The 20,837-nt window shown below is 42.1% G+C and overlaps 1 protein-coding gene across 5 annotated transcripts in view; it reads right to left on the bottom strand.

The window, feature by feature from the left end:
• The window catches only part of ULK2 (unc-51 like autophagy activating kinase 2), a 153,698-nt gene that overhangs the window by 87,782 nt on the left and 45,079 nt on the right, over positions 1 to 20,837 (bottom strand). For all 5 annotated transcript variants that reach the window (XR_008375478.1, XM_053568574.1, XM_053568573.1 and 2 more), the window contains exons 11-13: positions 10,256 to 10,303; positions 8,515 to 8,603; positions 73 to 244 (exon numbers count right to left, since the gene is read on the bottom strand). Coding sequence is in view for 4 of the 5 variants with exons in the window: in XM_053568574.1 (XP_053424549.1) it covers positions 73 to 244; positions 8,515 to 8,603; positions 10,256 to 10,303 (309 nt within the window). In the remaining variant the exon portion in view is untranslated. The remainder of the gene's footprint in view (positions 1 to 72; positions 245 to 8,514; positions 8,604 to 10,255; positions 10,304 to 20,837) is intronic.

Below are 20,837 nucleotides of genomic sequence, written 5' to 3'. Positions count from 1 at the left end.
GTGAGATAAAAGTAAAAAAAATGCTAGTTTAATCGATTAAATATAATGTGTACAAGCAGAAAAGATTCTCACATGAGTGGTCTGACGAGATGTTGTGTGGAACCAAAACAAAGTCATCCGTGTCACAAGAAGAGTTCTTGCTACTAGTACTGGCAGAATCTTTGGACACTTGTAGATAGTTGGGAGGACCCAATGGTGGGGAAGATAAGTTTTCTTCCTGAATATGCTGCATATCTGGAAGGGACTAAAATTAACAACATAAAATTAAAACTGGCCTAATAATCAAATGCAAGTCAGAATAGCCATTACACTAAGGAATCTTTTTTAATAAAAGTGGGCATAAAGTCTAATCCCATCGAAGATTTCAAAAAAGTATCTTTTGAAAGTATCTTTAGAAAAGCACAATTTAGAAGTGTTTACAGAAAGACTTCTCAAATATTTTCCAAAACTGATACTTAGAATTGGCCAGGTACAGTGCCTCATGCCTGTAACTTTGGGAGGCTGAGGCGGGAGGATCACTTGAGGCCAGGAGTTCAAGACTAACCTGGGCAACATAGTGAGACCCTGTCTTTATAAAAATATGTATTATACCACTTACCACAGTACTTATTTGACTCTCCTGAAGTTTTTGAGAAGGTGAGTTTTTATCATTGCAAAATCCTCAGACTCAGCTATGTCCTAGCAAAGCAGATACTCAATAACTAAACATAAAATGTCCACGGACTTTAAATTAATGACATCTTGCAGACACAGAAAAGTTTTAAATCTAAAATAAAGTAAACATTAGAAACAGGAAAGCAGAGACCAACTATGTAAAAGAGTAGACAAATCAATAACAGTAACTTCACTGAAGTCTAAAAATTTATTTGCACTCACAGAAAGAAAGATTGGGAAAACCTTACAGATGTGGGTATGTTCCTTTTGTTTTATTGGAGGAGGAACTGGTTTGTCAGTAGGAGATAAGACAGGGAGAGGAAAAAAGCATATTTAGATACTTAGGGATAAAACCAGTTATATCTCTTTTGGCATTTGCCTAGTTCAAGGATTCTAGTGACAATGCTAATTGAATGTCTTGATTATACAATGGTTTTCTAAAACAACAAACATAACTTATTAAGACAACTGCAACAACAAAAAACATAGCCAGGCATTGTGGTGGGCGCCTGTAATTCCAGCTCCTTGGGAGGCTGAGGCAAGAGAATCGCTTAAGCCCAAGAGTTAGAGGTTTCTATGAGCTGTGATGCCCCAGCACTCTACCCAGGGTGACTGAGTGAGACTCTGTCTCTATAAAAAAAAAAGGAAAAATAGTACATCACGTTCTTTAAAGGCATCCTTAAATACCAATTCACTACGGCTGCTTCTCTGAGTATCACTGTGCACTGGTATTAGTCACTGATATCACTTTTTTGTGTGAAACACACAATCTCCTTATCACCTTTTGAAGACTTTATATCTCAACTAATGAAGGGAAGGGAAGATGGAAGAAATAATCCTACTAAGCCTCAACCATGGGCTCAATGTTCATGGCACTATAAGAGCTTTCCTTGTATCATCTAACTTCAGCCCTACTAGGAACTCCTTTTCACATTTAAATAAAGAAAATTCAGACAGGTGATTTGCCCAAGATCACACAATAAAAACACAGTGCCTGCCTGCACAGGAACCTTCCCAATTTCTCCCCCTGCATCTGCAACCACCTGGTGCTCCTCTCTCACAGTAGTGAAGGAGAAGCTGCTCTTCCATGGTGAGCCCATCTGTCCCCTGCACTCTGCAGTCCACTCTCATCCACGCCCTCCCGGACCTGGAGCAACTCCCCTCTCCTCCTGACATTTTCACTCTCCCTTTATTCTGGTACTTCTTCCTCTCTGCAGATAAACAGGTTTAATTTTCTCACATCTCAAATTCCTACAACTCATCTCTTCACTTCTTAAAATTGTTTCTTGAAATTATCTATCTTCACTGACTCAAACGCCTCACCTTCTATATATCCTTTAATCTCCCATGATTCACTTTCTGCCCTCAACCCTCTGATAAAATCACCCTCATTAAGATTACCAATAACATATTTCCAAATACAGGAGATAGTTCTGCTGTTCCTGAAGGTACTTGAATTCTCTGTTGCATCTGCACTGTGGACCACTGTCCCCCTTCAGCAGTGACCCCACTCTCTGTCCTTCCTCCTACTTTGTGGGGACTCTTTCTTAGGCTCTTTTGTGGGTACATACTTCTCGTCTGCCATTTGAAGAAGAGGAGGAGGGGGTAAGAATTCCCCAAGGTGCCACCAGGGGAATGGCTCCACTCCTAACTTTTCATCCTTACCCTAGAGACAACTCTTAACCTCCTACCTTCAACTACCATTTTCAGAATGATTCCCAAATTCTTACCTCCAGCCTAGATTCTCTCTAATGAGCTGCAGATCATTAAGTTCACTTGCCTATAGAACATATCCACGCCTGTACAACATTAACTCATCACCTTTTATACCCCAAAGCACTGGTTCCCATGTTCCCTGAGTGACCTTGCCAGCCTCCACTCAGTCAGCAGTAAGGTCCCCTCTGCCTTAGGTCCCAAGTTCAGACAATCTCCAAGATCTGCGAGCCGTCTGTCTTTCTCTTCCCTGCCCCTCCTCTTGTCTTGTTCTGCCATCTTAGTTCAGGCCCTTATTCCCAAACAGTGACGATGACGATGAACACAAGCTGCACTTTCTCACTCTCTTGCTCCATTCTAGGCGTCCTCAGACTTTTAAAACAGGGGGCCAGTTCACTGTCCCTCAGACCGTTGGAGGGCTGGACCATAGTTTAAAAAAAAAAAAAACTATGAACAAATTCCTATGCACATTGCATATGTCTTATTTTGAAGTAAAAAAACAAAACTGGAACAAATACAATCACACTGCTGCATGTGGCCCGCGGGCCATAATTTGAGTACCCCAAGTTTTAGAAGAAATTAGCTACAACAGTGGATATCACTCTTCCATTTAAAATCATTCAAATTGCTCACCACAGCTTATAGGATGCAGCTCCTATAAGTTCAGCACCCAAACTCCTTTGTTCAGCACCCAAATCCTGACAAAATATAGCCTCTGCCTACCTCTCTAGTTCTATCTTCCCCTCACATCTTACCAATGCTCTCCACATCCACCAAAGGAAGTGCTTAGAGCAATCTCGTCCATTCTGCCACAATAGAAAAGTTCCATGGGCCAGGCGTGGTGGCTCAGACTTACAATCCTAGCACGTTGGGAAGCTACTTGAGCTCTGGAGTTCGAGACCAGACAGGGCAAGACTGAGACTCCATCTCTACTACAAATAGAAAAACTAGCCAGTGTTGTGGTGGGTGCCGGTAGTCCCTGCTACTCAAGAGGCTGAGGCAAGAGGATTGCTCAAGCCCAAGAGTCTAAGGTTGCTGTGAGCTATGATCCCATAGCACTCTACCCAGGGGGACAGATTGAGACTCTGTCTCAAAAAAAAAAAAAGTTCCACATATGGGTTCTCCAATATGGTAGCCACTGTCTGTGACAACTGAGCACTAAAACATCGCTAAGGAAATTAATTTCAAATTTCACTTATTCAACAAATTTAAATGTAAGTGAACATGGGAAATGACACATAAAAATAAAATCCTAAGCCCCTCAACTGAATGAATGAATCCCCTCTTGGTCAAGGGGACTCCAGAGAAACCTTACAACCCTAAGTTCCCAGGCAGATGGGATGGGAGGCCAGATATGCCTCATTCTACGCCCTCCCTCACTGACCACTATCAGGCTCTCTTCCCTGAGGTGAAACAGAACCAAGTCTTTGGAAAGACTTGTCCCCCTGCTGATTTCAGTCAGGGGCCCAATGCTGCTCCTCCCTTCTGCAGTTTCAGCACCGTAACTGACCAGAGTTCTTTCTTGTTAAGAGACCACTGACCAGGGAGTGGCTCTGACCAGGCCCTGGAGAATGCACAGGAAGGTGCATTCCACTCCACCTTTTGACATCAGAGGGTCAAAAACTCCACCCTCAGATCATACTAACACTGCCATTCTCTGAACGTGGATTCCATCAAGTAGCACAAAGCTCAATTGCGTGTGTGCAGGTTTCTCCTTTCATAAATAAATAAATACTTGTGACCTGTCCTCCAACTTGTTAAGTATGTGTGTCTGGCCACCCCGTTCACCATAAATTCCTGTCCCCGGCAGAATGGTCAGCCTGCAGGCTGACACTCTTTATGAAATAAAGCTCTCTTTTCCATATGTATGAACATCGTCATTACTAAGTTGACAGGAGCTAGAGAGTTCCTTTAGTAGCTCACACTTCCCTGACTTCATGCATGGGAATTTCCTCTGCCAATAATACCATTCTTTTACTAATTCCTCTTGTTAACTCTTTCTTCAAAACTCAGTTCAGGGCAGCGCCTGTGGCTCAGTGGGTAGGGCGCCCAGCCCCACATACCGAGGGTGGCAGGTGTTAGGTAATTGCCCCAGAGAAAGCCCCTCCTGCTTTCTACAGACCAAGATCAGCTGTCTCACTCTTAAAGTTACAGCTACCCGCTGAAAATTTCAAACTTATGGCCTGCCCCTAACGGCTCTTCCGGCCACAGCAGTAACTCCTTATTGGCTATTCTACCCTCCCATCACCATTCTAAGACTTCCCCTAACTGAACCTATATAGCTCGCTCTCACACACATGCTCTCTGTCCCTCTCGCCTCCTCTCTCTCCTCTCTCTGTCTCAGTCTCTCCTCTTTCTCTCAAGAGTTTGAGGTAGCTGTGAGCTATGATGCCACAGCACTCTACTGAGGGCGACAAAGCAAGACTGTCTCAAAAAAAAAATTAATCCTCTAAATAAAATTTAACCTATAGTCAGTATTATAATCAAAAAGTGATTTGGAGATTTTCTTGTTCATAATTTTGGGGGTTTATTTATTTATTTTTACCTTCAAAGATTTTTCTGGAATAAAATAGCAGTTAGATATTTGCATGAAAGAACGTAAAAAAGAATTGCATGCTTGTGTGCATTAACCCTCAGTATTATAGTCTACACTAGTCCAAGGAGAGGAATATGTATGAAATCATCTTGCAGATTATGTTAAATACAAGGTCTATCAAACTGTCTCATTTTCTAATCTCAGCAACTGGAAATTATACACAAATGTTCCTGCTTTTCTTTTTATTTTCACTTTAACTATTATTCTTTAATAAAGGCTTCCTAGAAATGGTTATCCTACCGAAGTTTTTTTTTTGTGTGTATGTGATTTTTTTTGGCCGGGGCTGGGTTTGAACCCGCCACCTCTGGCATATGGGACCGGCGCCCTACTCCTTGAGCCACAGGCGCCGCCCCCTACCGAAGTTTTTAACAACTAAGTCTGCTCCTCTCCGCCAGCTGCCCCTCCTCACTGCCCGTTCTGCTCTTCCCAGGCAGCTGGAGCCCTGCTGTTTTCTTCTCCCCTTTCAACCAACAAAACCCCCCAAAGAGCTCCTGAGTCCCAGCGAATCTGCAGTTCAATGTCCGCTGCTGGCTCCTCTCTCATCTCTCAGTCACTCTGACAACTCACATGCTCCTTTATGCTTGCTCTCCCGCATTTATTTTTATATATTTTTTAAGAGGTCTTTACATTTTATTTTAGGTTTCGTCATAAGAATTTTAGACTTTTTTTTTTTTTTTGTAGAGACAGAGTCTCACTGTACCGCCCTTGGGTAGAGTGCCGTGGTGTCACACAGCTCACAGCAACCTCTAACTCTTGGGCTTACGGGATTCTCTTGCCTCAGCCTCCCGAGCAGCTAGGACTACAGGCGCCTGCCACAACGCCCGGCTATTTTTTTTTTTTTTTGTTATTGCAGTTTGGCTGGGGCTGGGTTTGAACCCGCCACCCTTGGCATATGGGACCGGCGCCCTACTCACTGAGCCACAGGCGCCGCCCAAGAATTTTAGACTTTTTAACACTATGGTAAATTGAACTTATAATTCAACTTATAATTTCTATTCTTATTATAAGAATATTGTTGATATGTATTAATTTTAGATCCAACAACCATCCAAACTTTTATTAGTTCTGCAAATAAGGGTAATTTTCTTCTTTTCTGATCCTTACACTATTTTTTTTTTTTTTTTTTTGAGACAGTCTCATTCTGTCACCCTGGGTAGAATGTCATGAAGTCATAGCTCACAGCAACCTCAAACTTCTGGGCTCAGAAATGATCTTCTTGACTCAGCCTCCTAAGTAGCTGGGACTACAGGCAAGTGCCACCATGCCTGGCTGGGTTTTCTGCTTTTGATGCTCTCCCGCATTTAGTTTCTTCCCTGCTATTCCTTTCTCAGGCACAAGCTTCTCTTTTTATATAATGTATAATATTGAGTCAAATATATACTTCATAATAATAGCTACAATTTACTGAGTATTTGCTATGGCCAGGCACTTCCACATATTATTACCCCCACTACCCTGTAAGCAAAGGTTCATTAGGCCTATCTCCTACAGCCCAGCTCACCAACTGACCCTCTCTCCCAGTAAGCAGCAGGACCAGGATTGATCCCAAGTCTGTCTGGCTTTTCATTTTTTTTTAATTCATGGGAACCCAACATAAGTCTTACTAACACAGCTACTTTATCTGTTTGGTTTGAGTTTGCAGGGTTGTGCAAGAGGGGCTCCCCCCCACCCCCAGTTTTGAGACTTGTCTGCAATAGGTGGTTTCCACATCTACTTCAACTATGGGCTATCAGATTTCCCTAGAAAATAACACAGTTGCCATTGCCTGAGTATTTACTGTGTGCCAGGCACTGTAGTTAGTGCTTGTGCTCACCTATCCTTCCCATGAAGCAGGTGAATTATACTCACTTTATATATGAGGTTTCAAAGAGACTAAGTCACTTGCCTTAAATTAATATGACAAATAAGGGATATAGAAGCTCCCAAGCCTCATTTTCTTCTCTCTTTCAAGAGATGGGGTCTTCGGGCAGCACCTGTGGTTCAGTGGGTAGGGCACCGGCCCTATATACCGAGGGTGGCAGATTCAAACCCGGCCCCAGCCAAACTGCAACAAAAAATAGCCGGGCATTGTGGTGGGCACCTGTAATCCCAACTACTTGGGAGGCTGAGGCAAGATAATCACTCAAGCCCAGGAGTTTGAGGTTGCTGTGAGCTGTGACACCATGGCACCCTACTAGGGTGACAAGTGAGACTCTGTCTTAAAAAAAAAAAATAAGAGAGAGAGAGAATTGGGGTCTTGTACTTTTGCCTAGGCCAGAATGCAGTGGCCTGATGATAGCTCACTGCAGCTTCCAACTCCTGAGCTCAAGCGATCCTCCTGCTTCAGCCTCCTGGGTAGCTAGAACTACAGATACAACCCCCTATGCCTGGCTAATTTTTGAAATTTTTTTTATAAAGATGGCGTGTCATGTTACACATGCTGGTACACAGCTTGTCTCAAACTCTTGGCCTCAAGTGATGCTACCACCTTAGCCTCCTCAGTGCTGGGATTATAGGTGTTAGCCACCACAGAGGCCCAGCCTCATCCTTCTGAACCTCTCAATTGCCTCAACTGGCTAATCAATCTCACAACTGCCTCCTCTTATGACTCTTGCACCTTTCTGCCAGCAGAATTCAAGAAATTTATGTCTGCTGGGATAATCTGGAAGACAGAATAGCTGATACAAGAGCCCTTAGACTTTTAGTTTGCAGAAAAGCCTCAAAGTCACAACCCTCACAGGCTACAACAGAGACTTGGGGGAAGGGCCAGTCTAAAAGCAAGAAGAGGACAAGGTAAAACCCTGGGAGAATATAGTGGGAAGAGAAAGTGACCAGAACGACCACAAGTCCTTAGGATTAGGAGGAAGCACTTACATGGGAGGGAACACAACTATGTGGGAAATGGGCTTGGGAACCCCAGCGGAAAGAAGAGGTTTGAATGGTAACCATCAAGGGCCAGTAATCACGATTAAGAGACTAAGTGAAATCTGGCTCAGAGGTCAGTCCTCCATCAGAGGAAATCCTAAGTACAAAAAATATCCCAGGTTTAGCACCAACTGAGTGTTTAGAAAAAAGAATCCTGAGGTGAGGTATACAGCATTCAGATAAAATAAATATTTATTGCCTACCCACACTTGTACTGGATACTCTTTGTTTACAAGTATCACCAAAACTTTACAGGGCATAAAAAGTTTACAGTACTGGGTGGCGCCTGTGGCTCAAGGGGTAGGTCGCCGGTCCCATATGCTGGAGGTGGCGGGTTCAAACCCAGCACCGAACAAAAAAAACCAAAAAAAAAAAAAAAAAAAAAAGTTTACAGTACTATATTCATTATTCAGAGAAAATGGCATAGAGAGGTGATATTTCTTACTGAAGATTACAGAGTTAAATGAAGACAGAGGTCCAAATGCAGGTCCATTTGACCCAACTGTAATGCTCTCTCTCCCAAACTGCAACTGCATTAGTAAATACTACACATTAAAAGAGTATCCAGAATTACCTGTGGGCTTCATTTGCGAACAGAAGCAATAGCACTGATTCTGAAGTTATTTTTTAATAAAATTAGAACTTACTGGTGGAGAAGCAAAACGACAGGATGGAGAGCTGCCGCAGGAACTTGCAGAGACAGAGCTGGCATACACAGGCACTGGGACTGGGCAAGCTGGTGAATGAAACACCAAGAGCTATATCCTCTGTCTAATAGAACAGCCTCGTCTCTAAAATAAGTAAGAAACAGTGGCTCGTGCCAGTATCCCAGGTATTTGGGAGTCTGAAGCAGGATGACCGCCTGAGGCCAGGAGTTCCAGACCAGCCTAGGCAATATGGTAAGACTCTTGTATCTCTATTAAAATTAAAAAAAGCAGGGGGCAGCAGGAGGGGAAGAAAATGAAGAAAAAGTAAAAAGAAAAACCTCCCCAAACTGTATCTTTGTGATGATCAAAAATTTGAATTTACGGGGAAATACCATGGCTCACACACCTGTAATCCCAGCACTCTGGGAGGATCACTTGAGCTCGGGAGTGCAAGAGCAGCCTGACTAAAGTCCTACCCTGTCTCTAGTAACAACAGAAAATCTAGCCAGGTGTGGCGGCCAGTAAATTTGCATTTGCTTTTGACTTATATATTCTGGTGGGAAAAAAATTATGAAAAATGCAGCAATTACTAAAACTATTTCTTTTTTCTTTCTTTTTTTTTTTCTTTAGAGACAGAGTCTCACTTTATCGCCCTCGGTAGAGTGCCATGGCATCACAACTCATAGCAACCTCCAACTCCTGGGTTTAGGTGATTCTCTTGCCTCAGTCTCCCGAGTAGTTGGGACTACAGGCGCCCTCCACAATGCTTGGCTATTTTTTTGTTGCAGTTTGGCTGGGGCCAGGTTCGAACCTGCTTCCCTCAGTATATGGGGCTCAGTGCCCCACCCACTGAGCCACAGGTCCCACCCTACTAAAACTATTTCAACTTAGATTTTTTTTTTTTTTATTTTGAGACAGAGTCTCAAGCTGTCACCCTGGGTAGAGTTGCCGTGGTGTCATAGCTCACAGCAACCTCAAACTCTTGGGCTCAAGCGATCATCTTGCCTCAGTTTTTCTACTTTTAGTAGAGATGGGGTGTCACTGTTGCTCAGGCTGGTCTCAAACTCAGCCTGAGCTCAAGCAATCCACCCTCCTTGGCCTTCCAGAGTGCTAGGATTACAGGCCTGAGCTACCTTGCTCAGCCTCTCACCTTAGATTTAGAAGGAAAATGGGCTGATATCAAACACAATAATATGTATCTAAGAAATCTTGAAAAGCATGGTAAAAAAATAATTTTATAATATAAAATACTAATTTTTCCTTAGCACTCAATCCGTATTCTCCTCTCCCCCAGTCCCTGGCCATTATCCACCCTGTTTTGTCTATCTGCATTTACTGATTATGCACACTGTTCAAAAATGGAACCAAACAATAAAAAAAATACTAATTTTCCTTAATCTTGCATTTATCCATTATTTAACTTATTTACTAAAGAATCTCAGGCTAGAGTGTCATGGCCTCAGCCTAGCTCACAGCAACCTCAAACTCCTGGGCTCAAGTGATCCTCTTGCCTCAACCTCTCTGAGTAAGCTGGGACTACTGGTGCCCACCACGACATTTGATTAGATTTTCTATTTTTAGTGGGGACGGGGTCTCACTCTTGCTCAGGCTTGTCTGGAACTCCTGAGCTCAGGTGATCTACCTGCCTCGGCCTGCCAGAGTGCTAGGATTATAGGTATGAGCCACCACACCTGGCCTTGCATTTATTCTTTAAATAAAAATACAAAAAATGGGTACTCACATTTTTTTACTGGAACTTGCTCAAGGAAAGGATGGCTAAAAAATGTCTCTGTAATGAGAAATGAGAATGCAATCTTTAAACAGACACTAATAGGTTAATCTTCTCAATGCATTCAACGTAATGTCTTTGAGATCACAAGGAATTAACTTCTTTCTACAGCCTCCACTTCCTTTCAGTGTAGAAGCAAATTCTTTCTTATAAATATCTATAAAATTGATTATAACTATAATTCCTAATAAAAAATTTTAATAACTGTAAATTTTGAAAACATTTATCACCAACACAGCACACCATGAGACTATTTATGTAGGCAAGCTATTTTAACTATGGCTGCTATTAAGTGCCTGAGAGGAAACTGAGGCAGCTGAATTTTTTAATTTTTTTTGTTTTTTTGAGACAGAGCCTCAAGCTGTCGCCCTGGGTAGAGTGCCGTGGCATCACAGCTCATAGCAACCTCCAACTCCTGGGTTCAAGCGAGTCTCCTGTCTCTGCCTCTCAAGTAGCTGGGACTACAGGCACCCACCACAATGCCCGGTTATTTTTTTTTTTTTGTTTTTTTGTAGAGACAGTCTCACTTTGTCACCCTCAGTAGAGTGCTGTGACATCACAGCTCACAGCAACCTCCAACTCCTGGGCTTAGGTGATTCTCTTGCCTCAGCCTCCCCAGTAGCTGGGACTACAGGCGCCTGCCACAATGCCCAGCTATTTTTTGTTGCAGTTTGGCGGGGGCCGGGTTTGAACCCGCCACCCTTGGTATATGGGGTTGGAGCCCTACTCACTGAGCCACTTTTTTTTTTTTTTTGGAGACAGAGTCTCCCTTTGTTGCCCTCGGTAGAATGCTGTAGCGTCATAGCTCACAGACCTCAAATTGTTGGGCTCAAGCAATTCTCTTGCCTCAGCCTCTTGAGTAGCTGTGAGTACAGGCCACCCACCACAATTCCCAGCTATTATTAGAGACGGGGGTCTTGCTCTGGCTCAGGCTGGTTTTGAACCCATGACCTCAGGCAATCCACCTGCCTTGGCTTCCCAGAGGGCTAGGATTATAGGTGTGAACCACTGCATCCAGGCAGACGCAGTTGATTTATAACAATGAATGCTATCCCCTCTGTCCCAGAAAAAGTATTCTTAAAGTTGCTTTCACAATTTTTAAAAAACTGTTAATTTAATTTAAGATATCCACTAAGGTTAAAGTCTATACAATAAGGCTGCTAATTTGACAAATATAAATAAAGGTGAATACATGGAAGTTCATTATCTTACTCTCTTTACTTTTCTGTATGTTTAAAGTATTTCATAATCTTTTTTTTTTTTTTTGTAGAGACAGAGTCTCACTGTACCACCCTCGGGTAGAGTGCCATGGCGTCATACGGCTCACAGCAACCTCTAACTCTTGGGCTTACATGATTCTCTTGCCTCAGCCTTCCAAGCAGCTGGGACTACAGGCGCCCGCCACAACGCCCAGCTATTTTTTTGTTGCAGTTTGGCCAGGGTTTGAACCCGCCACCCTCGGCATATGGGGCCGGTGCCCTACTCACTGAGCCACAGGCACCGCCCTAAAGTATTTCATAATCTTTTTTGAAAACCACAAAGACAGTTTCATTTATAATTAAGTACATAGGCTTTTATGGACCTTTGACTCTGAATTTCACAGGGTAGGCACAATACCAACAGTGGTATTTAAATCAGTTAATAAGGCTCAGCACCTGTAGCTCAGTGGTTAGGGGGCTGGCCACACACACGGGGGCTGGTGGGTTCAAACCCAGCCCAGGCCTGCTAAACAACAATGACAACTACAACAAAAGAAACAGCCGGGCATTGTGGTGGGCGCCTGTAGTCCCAGCTACTTGGGAGGCTGAGACAAGAGAATCGCTTAAGCCCAAAAGTTTGAGGTTGCTGTGAGCTGTGATGTCACAGCACTTTACCCAGGGCAACAGAGTGAGACTCTGTCTCAAAAAAAATAAAAATAAAAATAAATAAATAATAAAATAAATTCATTAATAATACAAGATTAAGAATGAGTTTAACTCAGGTTTAGTCCATATTATCTTCTACCCTGAGGGATCACATGAGTTTTACTGAAATAAATACTTAAAATGTCTCAGGGCTCGGCTCCTGTGGCTCAAGCCACAGCCCTGAGCTGGCAGGTTCGAATCCAGCCCTGGCCGCCAAACAACAATGACGGCTGCAACCAAAAAAATGGCTGGGCATTGTGGCAGGCGCCTGTAGTCCCAGCTACTTGGGAGGCGGAAGCAGGAGAATCACTTGAGCCCAGGAGTTGGAGGTTGCTGTGAGCTGTGATGCCACAGCACTCTACCCAGGGTGATAGCTTGAGGCTCTGTCTCAAAAAAAAAGAATATTTAAAATCTCTCAGAGTAAGGCAGGGCATGGTAGCTCACGTGTTAAATCCCAACACTCTGAGAGGAGACCAGCCCAAGCTAGATTGAGACCCTGCCTCTAAAAATAGCCAGGCACTGTGGCAGGTGCCTGTAATCTTAGCCACCTGGAAGGCTGAGATAAGAGAATCACTTGAGCCCAGAGTCTGAGGTTGCTGTAAGCTATGAAACCACAGCACTCTACCAAGGGTGACAAAGTGAGACTCTGTCTCAAAAAAAAAAAGAAAGAAAGAAAGAAAGAAAAATCTCTCAGAGTAAGTATCAGTTCCCAAGACTTACTAAGGAACACAGATGTGGAGAGTTTTGAAAAGAAACATGAATTTTCTACATTAGATCATATTTATTTATTTATTTGAGTCTCACTCTGTCACCTGGGTAGAGTACCATAGTGTCATGGCTTCACAGCAACCTCAAACTCCTGGGCTTAAACAATTCTCTTGCTTTAGTCTCCAAGTAGGTGGGACTACAGGTGCCCACCACAACGCCTGGCTGTTTTTAGAGAGGAGGTCTCACTCTGGCTCAGGCTGGTCTTGAACCTGTGAGCTCAGGCAATTCACCTGTCTCAGCCTCCCTGATTGCTAGGATTACAGGCATGAGCCACTGAGCCTGGCCCATTAGAACTTTTTTAGAACAAAAATTAATAAATTTATAAATTCTAGTTTAACATGTAGAATTTTTTATACTGGTTTTTACAAAGGACATAATAAGGATAAAACAAAAGATATAAATAAAGACACTACATTGAATGCAACTACTCTGAAACCATTTTCTAAATCAATTGCTATGGGATGAAAACTATACTTAATTATTTATAATTTTAAAACTATTATCCACAATATGTTATTTCAGTATTGAAGTATATTTCTCATGGTTCAGAGTACTCTCAGTTTAATTTCTCCCTCTGAAAGGTAAAAATGTTTCCTCCATGAATTGAAGTTTATTCCAACTTCACAAAACTTTAAGTAAATAGATATTCAGACTATTGCATCTTTTTTTTTTTTTTTTATTGTTGGGGATTCATTGAGGGTACAATAAGCCAGTTACACTGATTACAATTGTTAGGTAAAGTCCCTCTTGCAATCATGTCTTGCCCCCATAAAGTGTGACACACACTAAGGCCCCACCCTCCTCCCTCCATCCCTCTTTCTGCTTCCCCCCCCCATAACCTTAATTGTCATTAAATGTCCTCATATCAAGATTGAGTACATAGGATTCATGCTTCTCCATTCTTGTGATGCTTTACTAAGAATAATGTCTTCCACTTCCATCCAGGTTAATACGAAGGATGTAAAGTCTCCATTTTTTTTAATGGCTGAATAGTATTCCATGGTATACATATACCACAGCTTGTTAATCCATTCCTGGGTTGGTGGGCATTTAGGCTGTTTCCACATTTTGGCGATTGTAAATTGAGCTGCAATAAACAGTCTAGTACAAGTGTCCTTATGATAAAAGGATTTTTTTCCTTCTGGGTAGATGCCCAGTAATGGGATTGCAGGATCGAATGGGAGGTCTAGGTTGAGTGCTTTGAGGTTTCTCCATACTTCCTTCCAGAAAGGTTGTACTAGTTTGCAGTCCCACCAGCAGTGTAAAAGTGTTCCCTTCTCTCCACATCCACGCCAGCATCTGCAGTTTTGAGATTTTGTGATGTGGGCCATTCTCACTGGGGTTAGATGATATCTCAGGGATGTTTTGATTTGCATTTCTCTAATATATAGAGATGACGAACATTTTTTCATGTGTTTGTTAGCCATTTGTCTGTCGTCTTTAGAGAAAGTTCTATTCATGTCTCTTGCCCATTGATATAAGGGATTGTTGGCTTTTTTCATGTGGATTGAGTTCTCTATAGATCCTGGTTATCAAGCTTTTGTCTGATTGAAAATATGCAAATATCCTTTCCCATTGTGTGGGTTGTCTCTTTGCTTTGGTTATTGTCTCCTTAGCTGTACAGAAGCTTTTCAGTTTAATGAAGTCCCATTTGTTTATTTTTGTTGTTGTTGCAATTGCCATGGCAGTCTTCTTCATGAAGTCTTCCCCCAGGCCAATATCTTCCAGTGTTTCGCCTATGCTTTCTTTGAGGATTTTTATTGTTTCATGCCTTAAATTTAAGTCCTTTATCCATCTTGAATCAATTTTTGTGAGTGGGGAAAGGTGTGGGTCCAGTTTCAGTCTTTTACATGTAGACATCCAGTTCTCCCAACACCATTTATTGAATAGGGAGTCTTTCCCCCAAGGTAAGTTCTTGTTTGGTTTATCGAAGATTAGGTGGCTGTAACATGTTAGTTTCATTTCTTGGTGTTCAATTCGATTCCAAGTGTCTATGTCTCTGTTTTTGTGCCAGTACCATGCTGTCTTGACCACTATGGCTTTGTAGTACAGACTAAAATCTGGTATGCTGATGCCCCCAGCTTTATTTTTGTTACTAAGAACTGCCTTAGCTATACGGGGTTTTTTCCGGTTCCATACAAAACGCAGAATCATTTTTTCCAAATCTTGAAAGTACAATGTAGGTACTTTGATAGGAATGGCATTGAATAGGTAGATTGCTTTCGGAAGTATAGACATTTTAACAATGTTGATTCTTCCCATCCATGAGCATGGTATGTTCTTCCATTTGTTAATATCCTCTGCTATTTCCTTTCTGAGGAGTTCATAGTTTTCTTTATAGAGGTCCTTCACCTCCTTCGTTAGGTATATTCCTAGGTATTTCATTTTCTTTGAAACTATGGTGAAGGGAGTTGTGTCCTTAATTAGCTTCTCATCTTGACTGTTATTGGTGTACACAAAGGCTACTGACTTGTGGACATTGATTTTATATCCTGAAACATTACTGTATTTTTTGATGACTTCTAGGAGTCTTGTGGTTGAGTCTTTGGGGTTCTCTAAGTATAAGATCATGTCGTCAGCAAAGAGGGAGAGTTTGACCTCCTCTGCTCCCATTTGGATTCCCTTTATTTCCTTGTCTTGCCTAATTGTATTGGCTAGAACTTCCAGCACTATGTTGAATAGTAAAGGTGACAGAGGACAACCTTGTCTGGTTCCAGTTCTAAGAGGAAAAGCTTTCAGTTTTACTCCATTCAGTAAAATATTGGCTGTGGGTTTGTCATAGATAGCTTCAATCAGTTTAAGAAATGTGCCACCTATGCCTATACTCTTCAGTGTTCTAATTAGAAAAGGATGCTGGATTTTATCAAATGCTTTTTCTGCATCTATTGAGAGGATCATGTGATCTTTATTTTTGCCTCTGTTAATGTGGTGGATAACGTTTATGGACTTGCGTATGTTAAACCAGCCTTGCATCCCTGGGATGAAGCCTACTTGATCATGATGAATGACTTTTTTGATGATAAGCTGTAATCTATTGGCTAGGATTTTGTTGAGAATTTTTCCATCTATATTCATGAGTGAGATTGGTCTGAAATTCTCCTTTTTGTTTGGGTCTTTTCCTGGTTTTGGTATCAGGGTGATGTTTGCTTCATAGAATGTGTTGGGGAAGATTCCTTCTTCCTCAGTTTTTTGGAATAATTTCTGCAGTACAGGAATAAGCTCTTCCTTGAAGGTTTGATAGAATTCTGGAGTGAAGCCATCTGGACCAGGGCATTTTTTAGTTGGAAGCTTTTTTTTTTTTTTTTTTGTAGAGACAGGGTTTCACTTTATTGCCCTCGGTAGAGTGCCGTGGCATCACACAGCTCACAGCAACCTCCAACTCCTGGGCTTAAGCGATTCTCCTGTCTCAGCCTCCCGAGCAGCTGGGACTACAGGCGCCAGCCACAACGCCTGGCTATTTTTTTGTTGCAGTTTGGCCGGGGCTGGGTTTGAACCCACCACCCTCGGTATATGGGGCCGGCGCCCTGCTCACTGAGCCACAGGTGCCGCCCAGTTGGAAGCTTTTTTATTGTTTCTTTGATCTCAGTGCTTGAAATTGGTCTGTTCAGGAGCTCTATTTCTTCCTGGCTAAGTCTAGGGAGAAGGTGTGATTCCAAATATTGATCCATTTCTTTCACATTGTCAAATTTCTGGGCATAGAGTTTCTGGTAGTATTCAGAGATGATCTCTTGTATCTCTGTGGGACCAGTTGTTATTTCCCCTTTATCGTTTCTGATTGAGGTTACTAGAGATTTTACTTTTCTATTTCTAGTTAGTCTGGCCAATGGTTTATCTATTTTATTTATTTTTTCAAAAAACCAACTCCTTGTTTCATTAATTTTCTGAATGATTCTTTTGTTTTCAATTTCATTGATCTCTGATTTGATTTTGGATATTTCTTTTCTTCTACTGAGTTTAGGCTTAGATTGTTCTTCTTTTTCCAATTCCATAAGATCTCTTGTGAGATTGTTGATGTGCTCTCTTTCTGTTTTTCGAATGTAGGCATCTAAAGCGATGCATTTTCCTCTCAAAACTGCTTTTGCAGTATCCCACAGGTTTTGGTAGCTTGTGTCTTCATTGTTGTTATGCTCAAGGAAGTTAATGATTTCCTGTTTTATTTCTTTCTGCACCCATCTGTTGTTCAACAGAAGATTGTTTAATTTCCATGCCTTTGGGTGGGGTTGAGCATTTTTGTTAGAGTTGAGTTCCACCTTTAGTGCCTTATGGTCTGAAAAGATACAAGGTAAAATTTCAATTCTTTTGATTCTGTTGATATTTGTTTTGTGTCCCAGGATATGATCAATTTTGGAGAATGTTCCACGGGGTGATGAGAAGAATGTATATTCTTTATCTTTGGGGTGGAGTGTTCTATATGCGTCTATCAAGCATAGTTGTTCTGGGGTCTCATTTAAATCTCTTATATCTTTGTTTAATTTCTGTTTAGAGGATCTGTCCAGCTCTGTAAGAGGTGTGTTAAAGTCCCCTGTTATGATGGTATTATCAGATATCATATTCCTCAGACTGAGTAAGGTCTGCTTCAAGAATCTGGGAGCATTTAAATTGGGTGCATAAATATTTAGAATTGAAATGTCTTCTTGTTGTAGTTTTCCCTTGACCAATATAAAGTGACCATCTTTGTCTTTTTTGACTTTAGTTGCTTTAAATCCACATGTATCTGAAAATAAGATTGCAACTCCTCTTTTCTTCTGAATTCTAATTGCCTGAAAAATTGTCTTCCAACCCTTGACTCGGAGCTTTAATTTGTCTTTTGAAGCCAGGTGTGTTTCTTGCAGACAGCAAATGGATGCCTTGTGTTTTTTAATCCAGTCAGCCAATCTATGTCTCTTCAGTGGGGAATTCAAGCCATTAACATTTATGGAGATAATTGATAAGTGTGGTAGTATTCTATTCGTCTTATTTGGTGAGAGTCCATTGCTTAGTTTTATCTTTTGCATCAGTGTGGAGGTTAGGTTCTGTCCTTTGATTTCTGAGTTCTTACTTTGCTGCTGATCCATTGTGGTGGTCAGTGTGCAGAACAGGTTGAAGTATTTCCTGTAGAGCTGGTCTTGTTGTGGCGAATTTCCTCAATGTTTGTATATCTGTAAATGATTTGATTTCTCCGTCCATTTTGAAGCTTAGCTTAGCAGGGTACAGAATTCTGGGCTGAAAATTGTTCTGTTTAAGTAGATTAAAGGTAGATGACCATTGTCTTCTTGCTTGGAAAGTTTCATTAGAGAAGTCTGCGGTCACTCTGATGGATTTGCCCCTGTAAGTCAACTGGCACTTACTCCTGGCAGCTTGCAGAATCTTTTCTTTTGTCTTGACTTTGGACAGGTTCATCACAATGTGTCTTGGAGAAGCTCGGTTAGAGTTGAGGCGACCTGGGGTCCGATAGCCCTCTGAAAGCAGTGTGTCAGAATCTGGTGATGTTTGGGAAATTTTCTGTTATAATATTCTCTAGCATGGCTTCCATTCCTCTGGGGCATTCTTCTTCCCCTTCTGGAATACCTATAACTCGTATGTTGGAACGCTTCATAAAGTCCCATAATTCTGACAGTGAACGTTCTGCTTTCTCTCTCTTCTTTTCTGCCTCTTTTACTATCTGAGTTATCTCAAAAACTTTGTCTTCTACCTCTGAAATTCTTTCTTCTGCATGGTCTAACCTGTTGCTGATACTTTCCATTGCATCTTTAAGTTCCCTGATTGACTGTTTCATTTCCTTCAGCTCTGCTATATCCTTTTTATATTCTTCATATTGTTCATCTCTGATTTGATTCTGTTTTTGGATTTCCTTTTGGTTATTTTCCACTTTATTAGCAGTTTCCTTCATTGTTTCCATCATTTCTTTCATTGTTTTCAACATGTATATTCTAAATTCCCTTTCTGTCATTCCTAACATTTCTGTATAGGTGGAATCCTCTGCAGTAGCTACCTCATGGTCCCTTGGCGGGGTTGTTCTGGACTGGTTCTTCATGTTGCCTGGAGTTTTCTGCTGATTCTTCCTCATGAGTGATTTCTGTTATCTGTTTCCTTGCCCTAATTTTCCTTTCACTTCCTCTTGCTCTTTAAGTTCTTGTGCCTGTGGACTAAGGGTTACAGGACCAGAAGGGTGAGAAGGTTGAAGAGCAAAAAAGGGATGAAAGAAAGGAAGACCGAGTGATAAGAAAAAAAAGAAAGATAGAGAAAGGAGAGGGGGTGGGGATAAGGAATATTGACAAAAAGAAGAGAGGCACAGAAAGAGGGAGACAGGGTAATATAGGTGTACAGTAGGGTACTTTGACACAACCTTAAAAAACTCCACCTTCTGGGGGTGCCCAGTTGGGTGGTTCCCTTGAGGTCAGCAGCTCTTTGCTAACCTGGTCAGACACAGTACCCCACCTCCACCAAGTAGAGAGGAAAGACAAAAATGCTATAAATCAAACCAAAACAAGCAAAGAGAAAACTTTACGGGGATACAATTGGGTGAAAAACCAAATGATAGTGTAGAAACACTAGCAAAAATGAAGTTGTAGTTATTAAAGAAAGGCAGCAATGGGAAATTATAATTAAACTAGAAAAATTGAGAAAGAAAAAGGGATCTGTATGGAAAAGATTGAAATTAAAAAAGAAAAGAACATCAACAATTTCAAAATAAACAAAAAAAAAAAAAAAAAAACCAAACAAAAAAAAAGAAAAAAATACACAACCAAAAACAAAGCAGTTTATATATGTATTGAATATTGTCTGGGCCAAACACGTGGTCTTCTGGGGTATGAGATGTTAGTCACAGTTCTTATACGACTGGAGGCTGCTGATTTCTCAAACCCCAGCAGGTAGACACCCTAAATCTCTCTTCAGCCCACTTAAAAGGCACTTTGAACTTGTAAACTTGCTGAGCAGAAGCTTTCCCAGCTTTCTCGCAGGAATCACTGCTGAAGTGGCTATCCACTTACCCAGTGTGCCAAAACCGGTCTCACTCTGCCCCTGAGGGTTAGGGCTGCAAGGCGGCTCAGACCCCACCCTTAGGCTACTTGGTTGCTGGGTTACCAGCTCCCACCCGTTTCTAGCTCTGCGACCCTGAGGGCGGAGCTTGCCGGGGCAGATCACTGACAATGGTTCCGTGTGACCCACCGCCAAACACTATTAGCTCCGTCTGGCTCAGCGGCTCAGACTGGGGCCCTAGACAACGGCCAAAGTTCTCCGCACTCCCGCTCAGGCCTTCCCCAAGGCAGTTCAACTCAGTGCCAAGTCCAAGGACATCAAAACAGTTCACAGGTAAGGCCTTTCTGGTTTGCAGTCTCGCTGCTACTGAACTTACAGTTGTGGGCGGGTTTAGACGGATTGAACACATGTGACCACTTGCCGGTTTTCCATTGTTTTAGTCCTCCTCTTGGGGTCCAGAAGTCTCTCGCTGACTCCCTGTATCCTCATAGGAGTGATGATAGGCAGTTCCCACCAGCCAGAGATGCCTGGAGTCCTATCTCCCCCGACTCACGGTGCCCAGATGCAAGGAAGCTGTTACTCGGCTGCCATCTTGCCGGAAAGCATTTCACAGCTTCAGAGATGTCCCGGTGTCCTCTCTACAGATCTCCCAGTACTTGCAGGTCACAGGAAAACAAAGACGGCTACTGAAACGACTAGGATCTCAAGGAGATGGAACTGCTGAAGGTGGGACAACCGCTCAGTTCCCAGGTCAGGAAACCAGCGCTGCTATGAAACCCCCCAGACTATTGCATCTTTTCGCCTATAGGAAACAATTAGAGCTAATGTCCATTGAGGACTTAACATTGACTAAGACAACAAACACTAGGTGCTTCACCTATCATTCCTCATTTTAATTTCAC

This window comes from Nycticebus coucang, chromosome 18 (assembly GCF_027406575.1).
Source record: "Nycticebus coucang isolate mNycCou1 chromosome 18, mNycCou1.pri, whole genome shotgun sequence".
Classification (NCBI taxonomy): domain Eukaryota; kingdom Metazoa; phylum Chordata; class Mammalia; order Primates; family Lorisidae; genus Nycticebus; species Nycticebus coucang.
This window is presented reverse-complemented; position numbering and strand designations above follow the sequence as displayed.